This window comes from Cucurbita maxima, unplaced genomic scaffold (assembly GCF_002738345.1).
Source record: "Cucurbita maxima cultivar Rimu unplaced genomic scaffold, Cmax_1.0 Cma_Scf00036, whole genome shotgun sequence".
In the NCBI taxonomy this organism is placed as follows: Eukaryota; Viridiplantae; Streptophyta; class Magnoliopsida; order Cucurbitales; family Cucurbitaceae; genus Cucurbita; species Cucurbita maxima.
Genome location: NW_019272052.1, coordinates 925,544 through 948,009, shown reverse-complemented (window position 1 = coordinate 948,009; position 22,466 = coordinate 925,544). Strand labels below are relative to the sequence as shown.

The following is a 22,466-nucleotide window of genomic DNA, read 5'->3' as shown; positions in this document are numbered from 1 at the left end:
ATAAATAAACAAAAGTGGAGATGCGGGGTATCGATCCCCGTACCTCTCGCATGCTAAGCGAGCGCTCTACCATCTGAGCTACATCCCCATTTGAATGAAATATGAAAATTATATAGTTACCTTCCATGTTCCTATTTATTTTTTGAATAAAATATGCAAATTATATACTTACCTTCCACGTATGGCGTATCCTTTTCCCTTTCGGAGTTTGTCGAATCAATGCCACGTCAGAAACCCCAATGTGTCAAAAACCCTACTCCAATACTATAAATTAAATTTCTGACGCCCTCTCCCTTAAACCAAACCAACCTTTTTCTCCCATTCTATTCCGATGGCACCAAAGCGGCTCGTCGAAGATCTTCCGTCCGCGCATGCCTTTTCAGATTCCGAAGAAGAATCCGATTATGAGACTCATGAAGAGGATCGGGAAATTGATAATCTAATGCAGAACTCCGAGGATGAAATCGATGAACACACCCACGAAGATGAAGAGGAAGAACAACAAGAAGAACAAGAACAAGCAATCCCCTCTCCTGTCATCCCTAGACGTGAAAATTCTCTCGAAAAGGATTCTGGGTTCGTCTCAGATTCCGATTCTGAGAAAACCCAATCCTCCCCAAGTGCTTCTGCTTTCACCATTAAACCGATTCTTCGGAAATTGGCCTGTGGGTCTTCTAAACCTAACAAGGATTCACACAAGTCGAGCATAGATTGTGCTACTGTGAAGCCACCTTTTAGTTCATGCTTGAAGCGCCCGATTGAGAATAACTTTCAAGGGAATGAGTCGAATAATAAGAAGATGAAGAGGGTAATGAATGGCGAAGATATTGAAGAAGGGAAAAAGGTGTGTGGGTCCGGCATCAACAGGCTCTGGAGTGAGGACGATGAGATTTCGATATTACAGGGGATGATTGATTTTCAATCGGCAAAGGGGTCTGATCCATATACCGATATGAGCCAATTTCTAGAGTTCATAAAGAAAAATCTAAGCGTTAATGTTTCGAAGAATCAATTGATCGATAAAGTGAGGAGGCTGAAGAAGAAGTACAAGAACAACTCGGAGAAGGGCAGGAATGGGGACGACCCTGTATTTTTGAAACAACATGAGCACAATTCGTTTGTGCTGTCGAAGAAAATATGGGGCAATGAAGCAAAGAATAAGCCGAGGAAGCATAGTGTGAAAGCTAGCAATTCAGTGTCTATAAGCTCGCCGAGAGTGGATGTGGAAGCAGCAAAGAAAGAGACTGTGAACAATAATAATGTTGAGAGTAAGATTTTGGCAGAGGAGTTTCTATCTGAATATCCATGGCTGAAGGCTTCTTTCATGGTGGAGAATGGGAAGTTCTGTTCAGAAGGGCTAATGCGGCTTGTTAGGGAAAGAATGCCATCAATTGGGAGTGAAAAAGCGAAGGAATTGGATGACAAATGGAGGATGTTGGGAGAAAGCGAACTGGAATTGTATGTGAAGAAGGTTGAATTAGTTAGGGAACAATGTAAACTAATATTGGATTCAATGGGGAAGGCAAAGAGAGCTTCCTAAGAGCCAATCAAGGTAACTAATAGAGTCTCTTCGGGAAGTTTTTTTCTTTCTTTTTTCTTTTTTCTTTTTTCTTTTTTCTTTTTTCTTTTTTCTTTTTTGGGTCTGAAATTCTTTGAACTATGAGCATTCTGGAGTGGTGCTTGTCCACAACATGGCAGAGAAATAGTTGCTTCTGTATTTTTCTGAGTTATAATATATAATAGGTGATATTCCTTTTTAGTGTTTCTACACATTTCCCTTTGTTTCTAAGATGGAAGATTAAAGAGACTGTTCATAATATTTGAGATATATTCTTTCAATTGTCCAGAATTTTATGATTTGATATACTTTACAAATGGTGTATCATCTCTGTAAGAAGATTTCAAGTTTTTGCTTATAAACTTTGAACCATCAGATGGCATCAATGTGTGTGTTAGGATACCATTAATATGTAAATTCTATGTTGTTTTCAGGATTTCTTGCTTTTGGGGTTGGATTTTCTTTTGGTTAGAACTTTGGTACAATTATTGCCTCTTCATGGACTTGGTGATGGATGATTTAAGAAATTACTAGTGGGGTTCTCAGAAGATCAGAACTCAAATGAATTGTTCTGATCATCATGGTCTATTCAGTCTATGATGGAGCTTCAAGATCAGTACAACAAATATGTAGATTATAATCTATCTGTAGCTTCTACAGTTCTACAACATAAACATGCATTATTGAAGTAGTATCAATTGAACCAAGGATTGAAACGAGTTCCAATGGATAAAGGGCAAAGAAGAAAGTTTCAAAACAAAATGCTGATCAAGATTACTTTCATAATTTAATCTTTACGTGTTGTTATTACTTGGGCAACAAAAAATACTCAGCCTGAGTGTTCACTTTGGACAAAATTCTGACCACAAGGACAGTTTGTTTTCTGGGTGTTTTCACGAACTCACTCAGAATGGAAAAGCAATTAATGGTAGGCAGAAAATGGAGTGCTCTGAAAATTATCTGCATTCATTACTGAAAATTTTGTACCTCATTTTCATGATCACTAGGAGTCATAACACTAAGGTAGCTGTTCTTTTGTACTTTCACCTAAAAGCATTTTCGCAACATTCCAAATTGTGACTACAAAAATTCTTCCCAGAATACCAAAAATGGGGAATGGATATTCTAATTTCTATCATGCTTTCTAATGACCTAAAACGCAAACACATAAAGAAATATTGTAGTACCGGACGCGCAGCCTTGCCGTTCCGTCTGTCTGAATCACGAACGGCGGAACTCGATCGGAAACTAGGGTTTGGGACGGAATGTCGACATTTGCTGCAGCAGAACTCTTTTCTCCGCGATCTTCTGGATAAGCCCCAACTGTTCTGCCGAGAAAACGCAACAACTCTGAGAACAAAGCATGGTCTGAGCCACCGGCGAGTTAACTAAAACTTGCAATAGTTGGTTTCGATTCAGCCTCTCCAATCCACCAAACATACCGGTGATGTAATGATTATTTGAATAACTAGAAATGGCAGATTCACGGGGCATGGATTGAAGCGCGAGGAGTTGTGCCTGAAGGAACTTGACGTACTTGCACGCTTCTTCAAGCATTGTAGCGATGTCCATCTTTTTGTCCCATGGCAGTAGTTTCTGCAAGCAACGCGTCTTGTCGCTCAATTTCTGACGACGCTGTCGAGCCAAAGCGCTGCGAGGGATTTGAACAGCGGGAGACACAGCAGCAGAAGTGGTTAAATCCGGCGAGAGTTTGTACTCGTACGGCACAAAAAAGTTCTGGAAACCCTCACATGTTCGCACCATCGGCTCCACCATCTGCAACGGATTCATCACAGAATCGACTCTAGCACGCTTGTTAAACGACGACGAACATTGCTCCAAGGAACGGAGATCGGGCAAGTGAGGAAACGACGTCGAATCATGAAAAAGGAACGTGGATTCTTGAGTCTCCGTTTGTTCATACACACTCGTCGGCTCGGATTTAGGCAACTTGAAGAAGGGGCCATCGGAAGAGGCGGTACTTTCAGCGACGAAGTTAGAGCTTACCTGAGGATACAACGACGTCATACCGTCAGGAAAAGTAAGAGAATCAGCAACGTAGCATCCTCCGAACAGAGACGGCAACAATGTGTGGCTCTGGCTACCACCCGCGAGAAACGACTGCAGACTGACGCCAGAAAACATGGCGTCGAAGCAAGCATCATCCCAAACAGTGGAGGAAACATCGTCGCCAGCAGAACTCTCCATGAGCAAAAAGCAAAAACCAGAGAACAGGGGGATTATATTTGTATTTGTTGTGTATATCTAGACTCTGCAAATTAACGTAATGGCGTAATGGGTTATTTGTAATGGTGAGGAAGAAGAAGACAAAAGGAAACAGAGGGAATGATGATGCGGATTGGGTCCGTACAAGGAGGATGTAACCGACAGGTGTAGGTGGCGGGAGCGACTGTACAGCTTCTTCCGGTATGCTTTTTTGTCGACCATTTGTCTTTATCTTCCGCCGTTTCAAATAATCGACTGGGACAGCAACCAATTTTTTTTTTTCTAGATATTTATAAATTAATTTAATTTAGTCTTAATTTCTTTCTTAACTCTATGGGTTTGAAATTCATACTTAATTTCGTTTTTTTTTTTTTTTTTGATATTACAAAATTTGACTTCATTTTTATATCAATAAAAATAGATAACAAAAAGAGAAGAAAATTATTTTTTTAAAACCAAATAGTTGAAAAAATTTCAAATTAAAATTTGATGAGCAAATCATTCTTAAAGCAGAAGTCTTCATTTTATGATTAAATTTTGATGGGGATAGGGCGTGTGCTTAGCACGTGGGAATCTTTTCAAGTACATTATGGTTGCGGTGGATGAGCATAAATGCTGATAAGTCCGGAAATTTTGGTAAAATGACGATTTTCGCCTCGTAGGAAGGGTATGGATTTTGGCTCGTGGAAGGGTGACAGTGTACTTTCGCAAGCAACTCTGAGAGACGGATATGCTTGAAGCGGAAAGGTTGGGCACGTGCCACGCGTAGTATAATGGTTGGTACAGCAAAGACGTATAATACTTTAGACTTTTTTATATAAAAAAATGGCTTAATTAAATATTCAAATTTTTAAGCAATTAAATATTATGAAATCAACATTTTGTTTAAACACGAGGCCAAATGCTGACTCAACCAGGCTAATCAAACATTTATAGAGTGAAAGAAAATACGTCTTAATATATATGTGCGTGCACATGTATACCATATGTATATGTATATGTATACTGGGGTATACGTATATGTAACTCCACATCGAGTCTTCTTTTAACCATTTCTTCTACTTCCATTGCTCCAATTGGAGGGAATAATAGCGATTTACTGATCAAATATGAACTACAATATAACAAAATGTGAGGAATGTGAAAAAAAGCTGTACACAAGAATGGGAATGGAAGAAGCTACACTAGTAATGATGCTCTGGAATGATGAACTAAAAATGGAGAAATCATTCCAAAACAATATACAGAGGAGGAGGAGGTTTGGCTAATGTTCCTACCTGCTAGCCCTACAAAAGTTGTTTACCTATCCCACATGGCCTGAAATATGGGCGTTCTGTGCTTTAGCCAATGTACCAAATCCTTCTCTAGGGGTGAGTTGTTCAACACCGCGTCCAGCATTGGGCTGCCAATCACTTTGGGACAGTTCTTGAATGACCATATCCGATCCTTTGGCCATGGTCTCTGCGGCTGCTTCTCCTGAGGGAAAATCAAAATAATGAATTAAGACAACAAAACCAATGGCATTACGTTCAGATCGAAAATAGACTCTCACCATCCTTGACAGCATAAATTTAACAGTCTTTGGGCCATATACACGCTGCCGTGAAGGCTTCTGAACTCTGGCGTAGAAGGAGCCCATCTCTGGCAAAGATATGCAACCCATGCTGGCCTTAGCCAGGCTACAATCTGGGTCGGTATTTTGCTGGTTGTGCCAAAAAATTAGTTGCCCTAAGCAATAATTCTGACCATATGTCTTGCGGTACTCCTGAAAACCTGTCCCTAACTTATCCACATACTTGGGACCCAGGTCAAGTGAACTAATGTAAACTGGTGGGGAAGTTAAAGCTTTGTATTCCTGCAAACAAAAGTAAACGTCGACTTAATATCGTGCTCAAACGGGCGTAAGAGAATTTGGAAGTTGTGAAATTAAATAAGTTGGTACCTGTATTCTAAAAAAATTCTTAGTAAAAGCATAAATATGAATCAAATCTGCAGCAGCATCATTCCGGGACTTGTATGTACAAGGAATGTTACGAACTTCGTCTCTCAACCTACACAAGAAATGAAATTGAATTCAAATAAACATCCGATTATATTGGATTTTAAAGCAGAGGAATACAACGCTACTCACCACAATAGACATTGTTGAAGTTCCTTTTGAATGTCACCAGAGCCTAATGGATCATGGGCACGAATATTGGCTTTGAGATCACTTATCAAGTCTTCTTCAACATGAGGAGCCATGCTCTGAAGCAGCTCCTCAACAAGTGATCCCTCTCCTTTCCATAGATAAGTTACGGCTTCTTCAGGACTAAGCCTTTTTAATGGAGGTGGAGCATTCTTTGGGTCGCCAAAAATGCATCTCATTACATATCTCACCTTCAGACAGAATTTAAAATTTTATTTAAAGATGGGTAAATAAAAAGTTTCCACATCTTAAAATGAAATGAAAGGAAAGGTATTCACCTTGTCGAGAGTAATGGCCAAATTTTGTAGCCTTTGGTTGTAAACACCTTCAGCCTGTCAAGACCACAAAAGAAATTATTTTTTAAAAAATAAAATTGATGCATTTAAACTAAAAGCATATGCAAGAGAAAATATATACAAGTCAACTTCTGCACTCCTCACTATACTCCAGGAATAACTATCTGACCCTAATATATTTGATTGACTAAGTAACTTGTAAGATATTAAATCTTGGGCAGCAATCACCCTGGCTTGAACTTATTCCCTCTAACTCGGATATTAAACCATATGCATGCCATATTCTTATTACCTGAACTTCGGCGTCACTCTTCTCAACATCAAGACAGATATCTGAGAAGTATTTCCTTTTCTCTTCCAAATTGTGAGTCAGAATCTCCTCGGGGAGCTTTGTTCTTTCAAAATTAATGAACCTCACCTGGAAACAAACTCCAAGGGTTGAGAAAATATAAATATTAGACATACATATGTGCCATAAGCACCAATGCACTTACCACACGTGCTGAATAAGCCACCAACCAATCAGGTAAACCCCCGAGTAAACAACTGCCTAATCCAGCCCTACCCAAGTCAAGATAATCGTCTTCTGACACTGAATTTAATTCACAGGCTTCTAGCATCAGTTGATGACAATCTAGAACGCCATGCCATTCCTCCAGTACCTGGTGAAAGATAACTCATCTTGTTTAACTAGTACTAAGGCCACACAAAAGATCAAGGCAGGGAACAAGTAGACTAAACAACCACAATAACCAATATATCCATAAATTGTGGGAACATGAAAACAAAACATCTCTTAGCAGAAGAAAACAAACAAAAACTGAAACCAAGGTGGCACACCATGCCTTTTTCTAAAAGAGTTCCCTCCAAATATTACCTTAAGAAAGGCTCCATCACCGGTCAAATTCAAGTAGCTACCTCGGCAGACATGGCTTCCACATAAACAGACTGATGCTTCGTATTCTTCCTTACTCTGATGGAGTAAAAAAGTAATATTATAGGGAAAAATAAAATGAGAGAGCCCCAGTGAGCACAATCAGAAAAGAACTGCAAAAAGACATACCTCCGTAACAGAATTATAATCAAATGTGATCTCCTCACCATACTGTATTTTGCGTAAGCTATAAATTCCAATCTGGTAATGACCATCAACAGCAGTAACTCTGTTTTAAAACAATATGTTGAATGATCTATGATTAGTAAAAAAGAGGGAGATATTATGGCCACTATCACAAAGCAATACACAACTAAGAGAAGAAGCAAAAGCAAATGCAGATGATTATGGAGCAAGGTTCATCAAACTTATTATTCAAAAAACATGATTTGAAATCAAAGCAATAATCTCGCCACATCTTTTTTTTCCTTTTTTTTTTTTTTTTTTCATTTTCCTTTAATATCAAGTATAAAGGTGAATCATGAGACACGTTAAATTCATTCTAACATAATATTTCCTTTTTAAGTTAGAATGGAGATTAGACCTACAATATACTAGGGAAGATAATAGGTACCTCAAATTCCATAGTACTACATAAAAAATAATTAAACATGCATATTTTTGTTAACAATTATTACTTAAAGAATTCGCAACAGGGTTTTCCTTTGGTATATTTGGGTGCAAAAAGAATACAAGGGATTCACTCTTTTTCATGCTATGTACTGGTGTAAATGTAAACACCCTTTTTCATTCATCAATGAAATTGTTTCCCTTCTCCAAAAAAGAAAATACAAAATGCTGAAACGTGCAAACATAATGCTCCATAGAATAACCATATAAACCATGAACAGCGAACAAGAGAGAGGAAAAACCTAGGCTTTTAAAAGAACTTACTTTGCTTCACAATTAGGTCGGCATGAATGGCAAATGCGGCTAGCATAGTTTGCTTTGTGCATGGCATCAACTACTACTAAATCATAACCATCCCCATCACCCTGCCCGAGAGAGGAGATTGAGTACTCAAGAAGTATGTGGAATAAAGAATTATAAACTATATATAATGAAACATGCATATAAATATAAATACAACAGAGTTAGGTAGGCACCTTTGGTCTTTCTAAATAGATGTTATAAAATTCGGGAGCTGGGTCCTTGTCATTTTTTTGTAACGACCTAATTCCATCTTGTTTCTCGAACCATTTCCAAACAGGATAAACCTAAACAAGAGAAGAATGATAAACATGTAACTGCTATCAATATATGTGAATTTCATTTCAAAAAACCAAGCAAGAACACAAATTGAGAAAACTAACCTCAAAAGCAGATAATAAAGACGTGCCAAAAATGAAGATATCAAGGACATAGGATTACTATCTGGCAACTTAATTAAATCCGACCCAGTCTATACATAAAATAATTATATTAAAACATATATACAGTTTTAGTATGATTCCCTCAAATCAATTATACGAAAAGTGAAGAAATAGAATCTCTTTATTACCACCTTAAACACAATAAAATCACAACAACATTTCAGTGCATGTACGGAAACAATATGCATTTAGCAACCGTATTGATTTACATTATGTTTATTATCAAAATAATCTCGATCCAAAATGCTAAGAAGAACTGCAGCCATACCTCTCCCAAAAATTCAACAATGAAATCGTCTTCTCCAAAACCTTCTTGTTTATTGCATACAACACCTAGCCCCTGATTACACAATTAGTAAACAAACAAAGAACAAAAAGTGGCATCAGAAAAATTGCAAACTAAGTCATGGAAGATGGATAAAAGTTTTAAAAGGGTAAATCGGTAGGAAGGTGTACCTTCCTATAAGCAACATATTTGTCTTCAGGTCGACTATGTATGGCCTTCAAGATACCGTGACACAGCCTCATTGTTCGGATATCACATTCTTCTGCAGCAACCTTCTCAATTTCTTCAATAACGGGCTGTAAAGGATGCATCATGGGAGTGTTTCCTGACCCAGTAAAATGTATGGCCTGCTTATTCAAAGTGCGAAGCAGCACATCTTCAATGAACAAGTGTTTATCCATTAGAGGCCAATCCAATTCTTCAGGCACTGAGTCAAGCAAAAGATTGTGTGTATAAGGGTCAATTCCATAAACTTCCTGCTCTAAGACCTCATCACCAATTTTCTTTCGAGGCTTGTAGTCCTTCACTTCAGGAAGTTCCATATCTAACTCCTCAACACCATTCTTCTGAGCATTTAATTTCTCAACATAGTCATCTGGTAAAGATACCCGCATCTTGCGTCGAACTTCCTCCTCATCTGCTATGACAACATATTCGTCAATCAACTCGTACTTCCTTGTGACAGGAGGAACAAGGCTTACTTTCGTCATGCGAGCACCCCATTCACGGTCATCCATGGTAGAATCAAATGCCTCATCAATAATAAAGCATTTATCCCCTCTTGATTCCCCAAGTCGACCTGATGAAAACTCCAAATCGCTTTCTGTATCTAAGACACTGTTCTCACTATCACTCTTGCCATCTCCAGAAGACATATCAAACTCATCAGATGTTTCACTCTCAGATCCAATTGCTTTCTTATTCAATCGAGATAAGCGCCTCCTGATTTCTCGATCAGATGCATACTCTCCATGATCTAAGGCGCCATTTCCAAAGATGGAGCCATTGCTCCTATTTGTGTATTTCCTTTCTGTAGCCATTTTACCAAGCCGCCTTTTGAATTTTGAAGCAGAAGAAGAACCAAGTCTTGAAGAAGAGTCATCTTCCCAAGAGCTCACTTCATCCTTCTCCAGATGTACCTTCGATTTCTTCTCCAAACGGGTGGCAAGTTGAATGAACTGCGTAATAATGTGATTCGCATCTCCATCACCCCGGCTCTTTGCTCTGCAAGAACATAAAGGTATAAATTTTATTGCAGAAAATGCATAATCTGAACGACTAAAAGCTCCAGAAGCTGAAAGAAGAAAGGGATTATATTGAAATGAAAAAAAAAATTACAAGAAAAAAGGAACAGCAAGCATATAGAAATAATTCACAAAACATAATATTTATTGGATTCACAAAATTCCATCCACAGACAAAAACCAAAATAAAAATCATTTAATAACATTCACAAAGCTAAAAACAAAACAAAAAATGTACTGCTTGTTTAGAAATGAGATTCAAGAAAAGATATATGCTTTTAGAAATAGAAATCATTTTAATAGATACTATTCAGAAACAGTATCCTTCCAACCCTCAGTACACAATTAATTGTTGTAATTTTTAATAAAAAAGAATAACAACAACAACAACAATAACAATTACATCCTGTCATTTTCCAAGTTTAAATAAATCTTTTTTCATGAAGATACACCAAAATGCCTTCAGTTGACCCTTTCATCGGATAACGGATGTACAAAACACATTTTCTTTCCTCATAATTCATGTTATCCTTTCTAGAGGGATTTGCAATAATTACTCAAGAGACTCAAATTAGTCCAATGCCATGTAAACCTGTCGCAAAAGCAGGAAAGATAAACGGTATCCAAATAAAACATACTTTATCGCATCCCTACACATTCGACGGATGTCTTCCTTGACAGAACCAAGCCCCCGCTTAATGTAATAACCATTTCTAATTCTATCCTGAATTTCAGCAACCTGCAAAGAACACAGATAAGAAACAGTGATAAATTTCAGAACAAAAAGCAGCCCTGGTATACTAAAACGGGTGTGAAGTACCTTGGGTACAAAGAACTCAAACGTATTGTCCTTCATGATCTCCTTCAGACTGGAAGCAAGAAACTCAACCATCCTCTTATATCCAACTTCTGATTTCTTAATGGACCATTGTCTCATGCGGGCATCTCTAGAAACAATTGATGAGGACTTTCTAGCATCAAATACTTTTGAACGCTTGTATAAGCTTCTGCGGAATAACTGATTTGCTGACTCTCTCTTATCCACACTCTCAAAATACTCCTTCAGCTCACCAAAATCATCCATGTTAGAACTGACGCCCTTAATTTTAGAAAGAGAAGAGGACTTTTCAGTTATATGCCTGAGGCTCCTCATTTTAGAGTGTGTTTCTTCATTGCTTTTTATGCCATTTAAACTTCTTTTCACCCTATTTATATTCGGGTACTTAGAGGACAAATCATCGAACTGACTGCAGCCTCGAACATTTATGTAGGCTAACTGAGGAAACATGCCAACAACCTCTTCAAGTACAACTGGGGAAATGTTGGTGCAGCCAACTAGAATTATAGAATTGACCTTTTCTTTATTGTAAGTACTCTGCAATCACAGACATATAATAAGGTTAAACTGAGATTAAATAGATAACCCCATACGACATAAGCCTTTGTATTAACACTTACCATGATGTTCATGAATGTGGAATTTGTACAGTTTGAACCCAAAGTTGATAAATCAACCTGCCTAGAGATATCCTTATAAAACCTAACAGCAGCTCTCCAGTGCTTACAAGTTACAGAAGCGAAAGACAAGGATTTTAGGTCAGACTGCAGAAAATGAAAAATCCGTGCCAGAATATGACCACCAAGGAAACCCCAAGATTCAACCTCCAAACTTGTACTCCCTTCTCCATGGAAAGTAGCATCACCACACAAATCCTCAAATGCAATTTCATCATTTTGATGTTGATGCAGGAAATCTTCATCCACTTCATAATCATCTTCACTTTCGTCAACCAGCAATCTGGCTCTTTTAGCAGCACGTGCACTGCCATCTGTAATTCACAAAATCCAGCAGCCCCCAATGTGAAATCAGAAAAATGACCAGAACTCGTGAGAAATAATTGAGGAAAATACTCATCAGGAATAAAAGCCAATTACTGTACTTGGTACAAAAAGATGCCTAGAGTTCAAGCAATAAGGATAGATCAATCATAAAAAGTTTAGGAAAAAAATAATAACAAATAAGTGCAGCTTAATCAATTCCTGACAACCCTACCCCATTCATCAAGCAAATGCTCAAAAGGAGGAGGTAGAAAGGCCTACAGCATTCTGAAAATGAAAAGACAAAGAATGCCTTCAAACTCAAAAATGACTTCACCAATACCTGATTTCCAGTGCATGATCTTCTCCATCTCCTTCTTTGGTTGTTTTGCATTGATCCATGGATCTAAGACATCATTTATTGCTGCAGCAAACTCCCGGCTCTTGTAAAACTTCATAACTAATTCATGTAACTTTCCTCGAGTATATCCAATAAACTGAGGATGTAGTTCATGAAATGCATTTGAATTTTTTACGAGTCCACCAAAGGAATTAGTCCCAGATACTGAAACTGAATTTTTTGTTGTTTCACCTAATAATGGAGTTTTCTCCCTCTGAGTATTTTTAGTCAATTCAGAACATTCTGCAAAGGAGGTTATTGGAACCCATACCCTATCAAATTTCCTGAAAACACTACTGTTCTTTTGAATGACACCCTGATCTACTAATAACTGTAGCTCTGAAAATGATGAAGGCCCACATTCATGTCCAGCACCATCAAGGTAATACCAAACACCTAAATGCAACTGCAAATCATCATATGAGCAAAGACGATCTTTAGGGATGCTAACCAAACCAGTTGTCTTCAAAGACCTCTCTAAGCTTACATCTCTAGCAATTTTCAAATGAAAATCACCATCGGCTGATCGTTTCCCATCACTATTGGAAGACCATAGCCTAGACCTTGAATGCCCCTTGCCCCTGACCTTCATACGAGGCTCAGAGACAAATGAACCGTGATCCTTTACCACACAAGCATTTATCCTGATAACAGGTAGCATAGTTCCCTTCGTCCCCCTTACTGTTAATGTTGGCCTATCATCAAGACAGGTAAATGCCCAAGGAGGCAGATCAAGTCGTCTACTTTGGGAAGGATAATACAATTCATCTTTCTGATGCCATCTAGGATCCTCATGACCTGATTTGGACATCTGACATAGTGGAAAACCGTCATTCAGAACAAGCTTCTTTCTAGCATTTCTTTCTTGGGAAGATTCATCATTTCTCCTCCAGTCACCACCCTTGCAAGACCATGGTCCAGAAGTCAAATCACCATCATCAATGCCAAAATCCTTATCAGATGATACATATGTTTTGGAACCAGAATCCACTGATGTTGCAAAGTCTGTAAGTTCCAAAATATCATCAGCAATTTCATCGAGCTGTTCACCAACATGATCTGAGAAACCTGTGAAGATAAAGATTAAACATTGGACTATTTCACCCAGAACTGAGTCCGAAGTACCAAAATGACAAATTACTTTATTTAAAAAAGAAAAAAATTAAAAACTAAAGAAAAAACTCTTGTTACCCCATAAATGTAGATGTGCAAAAATGCAGTAAAAAACCCTAAGAACAGATTTGTCAATTGTCAATTTTCTTGTGTGATTTAGTAAAAAACTTAAAAGAAAAAACAACTGAGTTCAAGTATCAAAATGATAAATTACTTTTACTCCAAAAAGTGGAGAGAGAAAAAAACTAAAAGCCCTCTGTGATCCCAGAAATGTGTGATATTTGACAATACAGTAGAGAACCCTAAAGATCCCATTTATCAATTGTCATTTGCTAATGCAAATTTAGTGGTCCTTGTCTTATATTTTTAAGATCAGGTTGTACAAAATTCGGCGAGGATTACACAATTGATGCTAAGATGCTGTTTTGTAGGCAAAGGTCAAAGACTGGAAGTTATCTTCCTCAACGCTGGTTACATGCTAGGACATTTGATTTGAGAAGCCAGAGAGAGTTCTTTCTCCAAGACGCCATAATTACTCTCCTTTTTCTTAATTAATGCAAGCCTTTTTTTGGTGCTTTATAATACACACTTCTTTTTATTAATGACAATTGGAAAGTATATTGCGTTCACGCTTGCCATTTGGCTTCTGGGTTAGGATTTTGGATTATGTCTTTTGTTCTCCACATAATTCTTTTACTTTCTATTTCTCAAATTTAATATCCTAAAAATAAAATGAAAAATTATAGAAGAATTAACCTATACCTTCGGAGATGGCCAATCTTTCCCATTGTTCACCATCCAAAGTCATCTGCAAAACTTCTGCAACAAAACAAATAAACGGGGAACGTCAAGAAATCTCCATGAATGAGGCAAGGAGGGATTTGCCAGAAATTTTTGAGAGAGTGAAAAGGATAAGAACAAATACCTGCAATTGTTTCAAGTTCTCTGCCAGGAACAACAGTAATATCCTCTAATAAAATGCTAATCCTTTCATCAATGTGAAGATCTCTTAACGGCTCAGAAGTATCCGCACCTTCATGAGAACATAAAGTTGGTCCACCACTTGGAATTTGAGAATGATCACCTTGAATGTTCAATTTTCCAGAATCTATGGTATCTGCCAATACATTGCCTGGAGCTTCAGGAGGGCTCACCAACTGAGTTACAGAGTCTGGTACAATGGATGGAAAATTAATTGTGGCCAAAGGAGAAACAGCATTCTCAACAGTCACCCATCTATCACTGTCCAAATGCTTGATAAAGTGATCCGACATTAAAGAACCTTCTTCAACAAGTGTCTTCAGATCATACAGTCTAGTAGGTCCACGCTCCACACCATAATAATCAAGATAAAACCATTTGCCTGTTGATGTGTCAGTCACCAGGGGAGCATGTGGCGGTGTATCACAAATATCCATATCCTCCTCCATAGAAGGCAGTTCTTCAGGAACTCCATCCACCACATGAGACAGCTCTAGACAAGTTTGGTTTGGACTCTTAGACTTCCCCCCTTCATAAAACCTGCAGTCACCAACAGTCTCGATAGACCCATTGGTATTCTGCTCTTTGATCTCGTCACAGGATTCTTTCGCTATCACAATTGATTCTTTCCCATCAGGGTCCCTTGGTGTAGTTTTATCTTCCCTAGTTCTGATTTCATTGTGCAAACTATGCTTTTCAATTCCTTTGCTTCTTCGGTTTGTTTCTCTATGGTTATTGGTCCTACTCCGGTCAAGAGGTGATCTATCCAAATAGTTTGGTGTTTGAGCTCTGCGGCCATGACATCGAGCTCGATCTTGTGGGGACCGCTCGGCATGAGGACTACGATGACGATGGTCATAGTGCCGACTCCGATCATACGGTGATTTATCACGACCATATGGTGATCTATCACGACCATATGGTGATCTATCCCAAGGAGCAGGGCTGCGATCATTGTGATCATGATATCGAGCTTTTTCGAGAGGTGACCTATCAGAATGACCAGGACTATGCCCATGTCTGTTGTAAGCTTCCCGAGAAGAAGTAGAAGAAGATTCATAATGCCTTGTAGAGAACTTATCAGATGAAGATACTCGAGAAGAAGTAGAAGAATTTTTACCAGACCTTTCCATAGGGCGGGTCGAATAATGGTCAGAGTGAGCGGTTCTGCTGCTTTCCTCGGAAAGTTTCCTGCTTTTTGAACCAGCATAATCCCCATAATCACTATAGCGCTTCAAACGATTGCTAGAAGAATAATCTTTCCCAAAGTTCTTACCATCATTGTAGTCGTTCCTATGAGAAACTTCGTCGTTCAAAAGTTTTGAACTATACCTCGAACCTCTGTCTTGGCCACTCTCCCATCTGGGCGTACCTTTACCGTGCTGATTCCCACTTCTATTGAGCTCTTTCCTTCTAACATCATCAGTTGAGTACTTAACAAGAGGCGGCGTTGACTCATGCACACTTCTCCACCCTTTGTCCTTCTCAGACTCGTATCTGCGTGTTCTTGAATAACGAAAGTCATCCTTCACAATATCACCCTTTTCCCATCTATCTGGAATGAACTCTCCTCTCTCAATTTCATCCTTTGCCAATCTCCGTGATCTATTCTCAGCCTCACCCTTTCTACTCCTGTCTGGAACTATCTCCCCTTTCTCTATATCCCCTCTCCGCCACTTTCCCCGTACTTGTTCTTCTTTTTCATTCTCCGCTTTCCGCCATTTTTCATTGTTTTCAATTCCACCTCTTTTTGACTTCTCAGGCACGAACTCCCCGTTCTCTACTTCAACTCTCGACCACTTCAAGGTTCCCAATTCACCCTCTTCAACTTCATCTTTCTCTGCATTATCAACACCATTTTCAGCATGCCCAACATCTCTGCTGCTCTTCCCAGGTTTATCCGATCCTGATTCTGTTCTTCCCAATTCAACATCCTTCGCTACGACCTCTTCTTTCTTCACCTTCATCGTCTGCTTCCGTTCTGCCTCACTGAATTTGGCTGAAGACTTTGAATTGAACCCATTATTCTTACCTGCACAAAGCATTTTCTCTGAAGGAATTGGAAAGGTCTCCATAATATTCTGCTGTTGTTGTTGCAAAGGTATGCATGCGACGCCTCCATCGCCCATGGAAATCCCACCTATGTCACTTAAACTCAAAACCCTAGCTCTCCCCTTCGCCGGGGCTCTCGATGCTCATACTTCGATATCTTCGAATCCCTGAATCGTCCAATTCAAGACCCTGCTTTTCCAAAAGAGAAAAACCAACACCAGAGTCAAGCCCAAGCAATGTAGGGTTTAAAAAACCAAATAAAACGAAGAAGTCGCGAAATTCACGAAACAAGTAATCATCCCCCCGAAGAGCAAGCGCGCTCTCAATACCAAAACCTATCAATTGAATTCCAATAATGTAAAAAAAGAAGCCCAAAGAAAAGCAACAGAACCAAAATTATCCCAGAAAAACAAAATTAAACGAAGACTGAATAGATCCGGAATGAAAAATTGTAGCTGCGACAGACCGTAGAGCGCGCGAGAGACTGAGTAAGCGATGTACGATCAAGAGAACTCAATTAATTACAAGTTCTGAATTCAATCTCTCTGAAAATTTTCCTTCTTTTAAACCTCGTGAAATTCTTTCCAATCTTTCTTGCCTTTAATCGCAATATCTTTGAGTCGCTCTTTGGTTGCGTTCTATGTTGGTCTGAAAGAGGAAGCTTTCTTGTTCCTTTTTTTTTTTTCGCTTCAACGTTTCCGATCGTTGCCCTTTGGTGAATTTATCGGGGTCGTGCAAGTAAATGACTGAAATTACGAAAATGGACATAGGTTTTTTTTTACTGCGAAGGTGGGGTTGTTGATTCGATAGGTTTCTTGAAGTCGAAGATGGGTTGATTCGGGTTTTCACGTCTAATTTATTTTTTATGAAAACTATAAATCTGAATATTTTCACAATTTTGTATGTTATTATTCTTCTATTGAAAACATATCATAATCTATTCAGTTATTAATGTTGAAGTAATTATCGAATTTTCGTCATTTTCATCTTAGTCATGTGAAGTTACTTAAATACCCCGGTACGGGTGAAGCTGTACACAAGATATTTACTTTTTCGTCAATACGCCGGCCTTTTCCGGGTGGGACGGTAAAAGGAGAGAGAGGCGTAGGGGTATTTTGGTAAATGTGTGATGGTTTTGGCGCTCAAGTTTTCGGGGTTGAAAAAGGAGGGATTCACGAAGTCGTCGTGATTTCGAGTTGGGCTATAAAATTGGGCCCAAACGAGTCGTTGTGATTTCGAGTTGGGCTATGAAAAATGGGCCCAACACTTGGGCTTGTATTTGTTTCCTTATTTGGGCCGTATGACCCAAATTTTCAAATGTTGGGTAATTGGTATTTTGTATTCAGACGAAATTGGGCCACCAAACATACGCTATTCCATATATATACACCAATTACATATTTAAAAAAAAAATAAAAGTACAAAATTGATATTTATATTTATATTAATTTCGGCGACGGCTTCGATCCTCCACCGGTGAACTGTGTATCACGTTTACCCATCATTGCCAAATTTGGCCTTCAAAACATGAATGGCGTCGAAGCAAAGAACGGCATCGCCACCATCGTTGAGCTCCTCCTGATGAGTTCAAACAACATTCTTAATTTTCATTGTTTCTACAATAATTTAAATGATTTTAAAAATCCTAAAAATTAAGGATAATTTAAATGAGGATGAAAATCCGAAGTCTACAAAAATTTAAGGAAAATGCTCTATCCATTGTTACGAGGCATTTTGAGGAATCCAATGCAAAACCATGAGAGCTTATGCTCAGACCAAATAATATCATATCATTTGGAGAGTCGTGATTCCTAACATGATATGATAGTCATGTCCTAAACTTAATCGTACCAATAGATTAGTAATTCCTCAAATATCGAACAAATGACTAAAAAAAAAAATGAGTCAAGTCTCCTCAAAGGCAATAAATAATGACTAAGACTGCAAATGAGTCGAGCTTCGATTAGGGGAGACTCCAAAAGGAAAGGAGTCCAGCCTCTTCGAATATTCCTAACATGATATCAGAATCATGTTCTTTAGTCGTGTCAATAGATTGGTAACTGTGAATGTTTGATTAATCCACCACACCTAAATGGTGTGAAAGTTATCTTATTTATAATCAAATGAATTACAAGGATATGGAAATAGTAATAAATGGAAATAACAATAAATGGAAAGATACCTAGATAATAAGGCAAATATCTAATATTTGCCTTATAATAAAATATAAAATATAATATATATGGTAAACTATAATTTATTACTAAATATCCTTAACACCCCACCGCAAGCTAAGCGTCGGATTTAAACGAACGTGAAGCTTGAATCTGAAAAATTCAAAGAGGTTGAGAAACACTTTTCATGAAGATGCTAACAACCCGGTTCTTGGCCATACAAAATTGCAGAGGGATCGCCGCTCAGCGGCGATGCTGCCTTGGCTTCGGCGAGATATGTCTAACCCATGAAGAGGGATTGTCGCTTAGCGACGATGCTGCCTTGGCTTCGGCGAGATATGTCTAACCCATGAAGAGGGATTGTCGCTTAGCGACGATGCTGCCTTGGCTTCGGCGAGATATGTCTAACCCATGAAGAGGGATTGTCGCTTAGCGACGATGCTGCCTTGGCTTCGGCGAGATATGTCTAACCCATGAAGAGGGATTGTCGCTTAGCGACGATGCTGCCTTGGCTTCGGCGAGATATGTCTAACCCATGAAGAGGGATTGTCGCTTAGCGACGATGCTGCCTTGGCTTCGGCGAGATATGTCTAACCCATGAAGAGGGATTGTCGCTTAGCGACGATGCTGCCTTGGCTTCGGCGAGATATGTCTAACCCATGAAGAGGGATTGTCGCTTAGCGACGATGCTGCCTTGGCTTCGGCGAGATATGTCTAACCCATGAAGAGGGATTGTCGCTTAGCGACGATGCTGCCTTGGCTTCGGCGAGATATGTCTAACCCATGAAGAGGGATTGTCGCTTAGCGACGATGCTGCCTTGGCTTCGGCGAGATATGTCTAACCCATGAAGAGGGATTGTCGCTTAGCGACGATGCTGCCTTGGCTTCGGCGAGATATGTCTAACCCATGAAGAGGGATTGTCGCTTAGCGACGATGCTGCCTTGGCTTCGGCGAGATATGTCTAACCCATGAAGAGGGATTGTCGCTTAGCGACGATGCTGCCTTGGCTTCGGCGAGATATGTCTAACCCATGAAGAGGGATTGTCGCTTAGCGACGATGCTGCCTTGGCTTCGGCGAGATATGTCTAACCCATGAAGAGGGATTGTCGCTTAGCGACGATGCTGCCTTGGCTTCGGCGAGATATGTCTAACCCATGAAGAGGGATTGTCGCTTAGCGACGATGCTGCCTTGGCTTCGGCGAGATATGTCTAACCCATGAAGAGGGATTGTCGCTTAGCGACGATGCTGCCTTGGCTTCGGCGAGATATGTCTAACCCATGAAGAGGGATTGTCGCTTAGCGACGATGCTGCCTTGGCTTCGGCGAGATATGTCTAACCCATGAAGAGGGATTGTCGCTTAGCGACGATGCTGCCTTGGCTTCGGCGAGATATGTCTAACCCATGAAGAGGGATTGTCGCTTAGCGACGATGCTGCCTTGGCTTCGGCGAGATATGTCTAACCCATGAAGAGGGATTGTCGCTTAGCGACGATGCTGCCTTGGCTTCGGCGAGATATGTCTAACCCATGAAGAGGGATTGTCGCTTAGCGACGATGCTGCCTTGGCTTCGGCGAGATATGTCTAACCCATGAAGAGGGATTGTCGCTTAGCGACGATGCTGCCTTGGCTCTGGTGAGAATATTTCTAACCCCAAGAAGTAGAAGGGGAAACCTAGAGCAAGGGACAAAGACAATGTTGAAGCCGGAAGAGTCGCCACATTGGGCGAAGGAGCCAATTTTGGCGAGAAGGGCAGTCGGAAGAGTCGCCTCATCGGGCGAAGAAGCCAATTTTGGCAGGAAGGGCGGTGGCAACTTGGTTGGCGAATAGGCCAGTGCGGCACCCAGATTCCGAAGGTAAATCTCTGCAAAAGGTTGATAGGTTTAGGTTAGGGTTTATGTGAAGGATGAAGGTTGATTGGGAAGAAAATGAGAGAGACTATATTGGCCGGGGAAAACCGATTAGGTTGGAAAAGGTGAGGTTGTATGTACAGAGTATGACGAAAGGTGATTTGGAGGTCAATAGGGTGGAGCCGAAGAGTAATCAATCGGCTCCGACTATGGCAGCCATGAAGACTGCACCTGCGGCGTCAAAACCAGCAGGGGTGGTGGAGAAGAAGATTAGAGGATTCAAAAGCCATTGAAAAGAAAGGATCGGGGTTGTTAAACCGAGAGGGCTCTGATACCATGTGAATGTTTGATTAATCCACCACACCTAAATGGTGTGAAAGTTATCTTATTTATAATCAAATGAATTACAAGGATATGGAAATAGTAATAAATGGAAATAACAATAAATGGAAAGATACCTAGATAATAAGGCAAATATCTAATATTTGCCTTATAATAAAATATAAAATATAATATATATGGTAAACTATAATTTATTACTAAATATCCTTAACAGTAACTCCTCAAATATCGAACAAATGACTCCAAAAGAAAAGGAGTCAAGCTTCTGAAGACAATAAAAAATGACTAAAACTCTAAAGGAGTCGAGTCACTGGGAGACGCAAGAAGAGGAGAGGTGTTTTATACTATGTAGTGAGTCTGATTTCTAACATTTTTAATTTGTTTCATTACCAGTAACCATCTCTGCCGTACGACTTGGTCACAGATCTGCGTTGCTGGCTGGACGTTTTCTTCTTTTCGCCGGATTTCTTCACCGGCGACCGAGTCCCTTTACTATCCTCCAATATAGGCGGCAGCGCCGGCTGCCAATGAGAAGCAGATCCCAACTTCGAACTCGTCACTCTCTCCAAACTCTGCTCCTGGTAGACGCGTCGCGCCACCGCTGCCCGGCGCAAACGAGATCCCAACTTTGAAAAGAGAGGCATAATCGCATAAAACAAAGGGAGAACAGGAAACTTACAGATTGCACAAGAAAGCGGCTACGTTTCCTATTTATAGATAATCAAAGGGAATTTTAATTTTTTTTTCTTTTTATTTTTAAATTGAGTTCATTAGATTAGTTAAAAAATACTCAAAATAACTTAGGTTCATAATTTGATCATATCTCATAATATGTATACCAAATTTAGATTTTTAATTATATTCTAAATTTAGGCATTTGAGACAGCATTGGTTCCCTTTTGGGGAGTGGATAAGGTGATCCATTGTGTTTTCATAAAACAGTCTATTAAACGACTAAGTTTTATGGAAGCCCATAGAATTGCTAAACTCCTTTCGGGTAATTATAGGTTTAAAGTTGTGGGCGCTACCAATATTGCAAAAATTGTTATTTACGCAACGTTCTTCGTTGTCTCCACTACAAGTTTCTTCTTTCTGGACAAGGTCATGGTGGGCCCTACCTTGGGCTTCCTACTTCACCGCCCACAAGGAACGTTTTGGGCCCAGGCCCAATACTTTGACGTAGACCCACTGAACCGACGTCCACGGTTTTATTCCCCATTTCAGGTAATATTGTAATATTTTTCCAATTTGATCTATAAATTTTAAAATTTTAAATTATATATTTTATTTAGGGTGTGGATATATATATATATAATGGCAGTCACCATATTTAAAATTTCTGATACCCAATTTGATTGACGCTTATTAATTAAATTAATTCGTTTTATAATTATTAAACTTGCACCTATCCTATATATATATAATATATATATATATATAAACTATTAAGCTTTTATTTTATTTTTTAATATTGAAAACTCGATTTTTAAATAATAATTCATTTTTAGTAAAAAAAAAAAAATGTAAATTGTGTTGTTATTATTATTATTAATAAGTAGGAGGAGACAAAAAAAAAAAAAAAAAAAAAAAAAAAAAAAAAAAAAAAAAAAAAAAAAAAAAAAAAAAAAAAAAA

At 39.1% G+C, this 22,466-nt stretch overlaps 4 protein-coding genes and 1 non-coding gene across 7 annotated transcripts; 1 reads left to right on the top strand and 4 right to left on the bottom strand.

The window, feature by feature from the left end:
- Positions 1–15: 15 nt before the first annotated feature.
- Positions 16–88, bottom strand: TRNAA-AGC. The gene has a single exon. It is a non-coding gene; the product is annotated as a tRNA-Ala (tRNA).
- A 215-nt stretch (positions 89–303) lies between these two features.
- Positions 304–1,830, top strand: LOC111468208 (STOREKEEPER protein-like). The gene has a single exon (XM_023113350.1). The coding sequence runs from the start codon at positions 332–334 to the stop codon at positions 1,538–1,540; it is 1,209 nt and encodes a 402-aa protein (XP_022969118.1). The 5' UTR covers positions 304–331; the 3' UTR covers positions 1,541–1,830.
- A 627-nt stretch (positions 1,831–2,457) lies between these two features.
- LOC111468250 lies at positions 2,458–3,810 on the bottom strand. The gene is made up of 2 exons (XM_023113406.1): positions 3,001–3,810; positions 2,458–2,908 (listed from the first exon to the last, which is right to left on the bottom strand). The coding sequence occupies exons 1-2, from the start codon at positions 3,764–3,766 to the stop codon at positions 2,703–2,705; spliced, it is 972 nt and encodes a 323-aa protein (XP_022969174.1). The 5' UTR covers positions 3,767–3,810; the 3' UTR covers positions 2,458–2,702.
- Positions 3,811–4,832: 1,022 nt separating this feature from the next.
- On the bottom strand, positions 4,833–17,178 carry LOC111468094 (histone-lysine N-methyltransferase ATXR3-like). Of its 3 annotated transcripts, none has more exons than XM_023113153.1 (20): positions 16,936–17,178; positions 14,362–16,658; positions 14,199–14,255; positions 12,267–13,391; positions 11,564–11,934; positions 10,926–11,480; positions 10,744–10,844; positions 9,032–10,085; positions 8,844–8,915; positions 8,309–8,419; positions 8,097–8,197; positions 7,332–7,431; positions 7,146–7,241; positions 6,763–6,930; positions 6,561–6,686; positions 6,251–6,304; positions 5,916–6,163; positions 5,727–5,835; positions 5,337–5,639; positions 4,833–5,260 (listed from the first exon to the last, which is right to left on the bottom strand). In XM_023113153.1, the coding sequence occupies exons 2-20, from the start codon at positions 16,544–16,546 to the stop codon at positions 5,084–5,086; spliced, it is 7,113 nt and encodes a 2,370-aa protein (XP_022968921.1). In that variant the 5' UTR covers positions 16,547–16,658; positions 16,936–17,178; the 3' UTR covers positions 4,833–5,083. The 3 variants fall into 3 exon arrangements, with proteins under 3 accessions (XP_022968921.1, XP_022968920.1, XP_022968922.1); XM_023113152.1 differs by having other exon boundaries at positions 16,872–17,165; XM_023113154.1 differs by lacking the exons at positions 4,833–5,260; positions 5,337–5,639; positions 5,727–5,835; ... (4 more) ...; positions 7,146–7,241; positions 7,332–7,431 and adding an exon at positions 8,516–8,604 and having other exon boundaries at positions 16,872–17,166.
- Positions 17,179–17,821: 643 nt separating this feature from the next.
- LOC111468353 lies at positions 17,822–21,532 on the bottom strand. Its single transcript, XM_023113538.1, has 2 exons — positions 21,224–21,532; positions 17,822–18,047 (listed from the first exon to the last, which is right to left on the bottom strand). Exons 1-2 carry the CDS (start codon positions 21,475–21,477, stop codon positions 17,990–17,992), a joined length of 312 nt encoding a protein of 103 aa, XP_022969306.1. The 5' UTR covers positions 21,478–21,532; the 3' UTR covers positions 17,822–17,989.
- Positions 21,533–22,466: the final 934 nt, after the last annotated feature.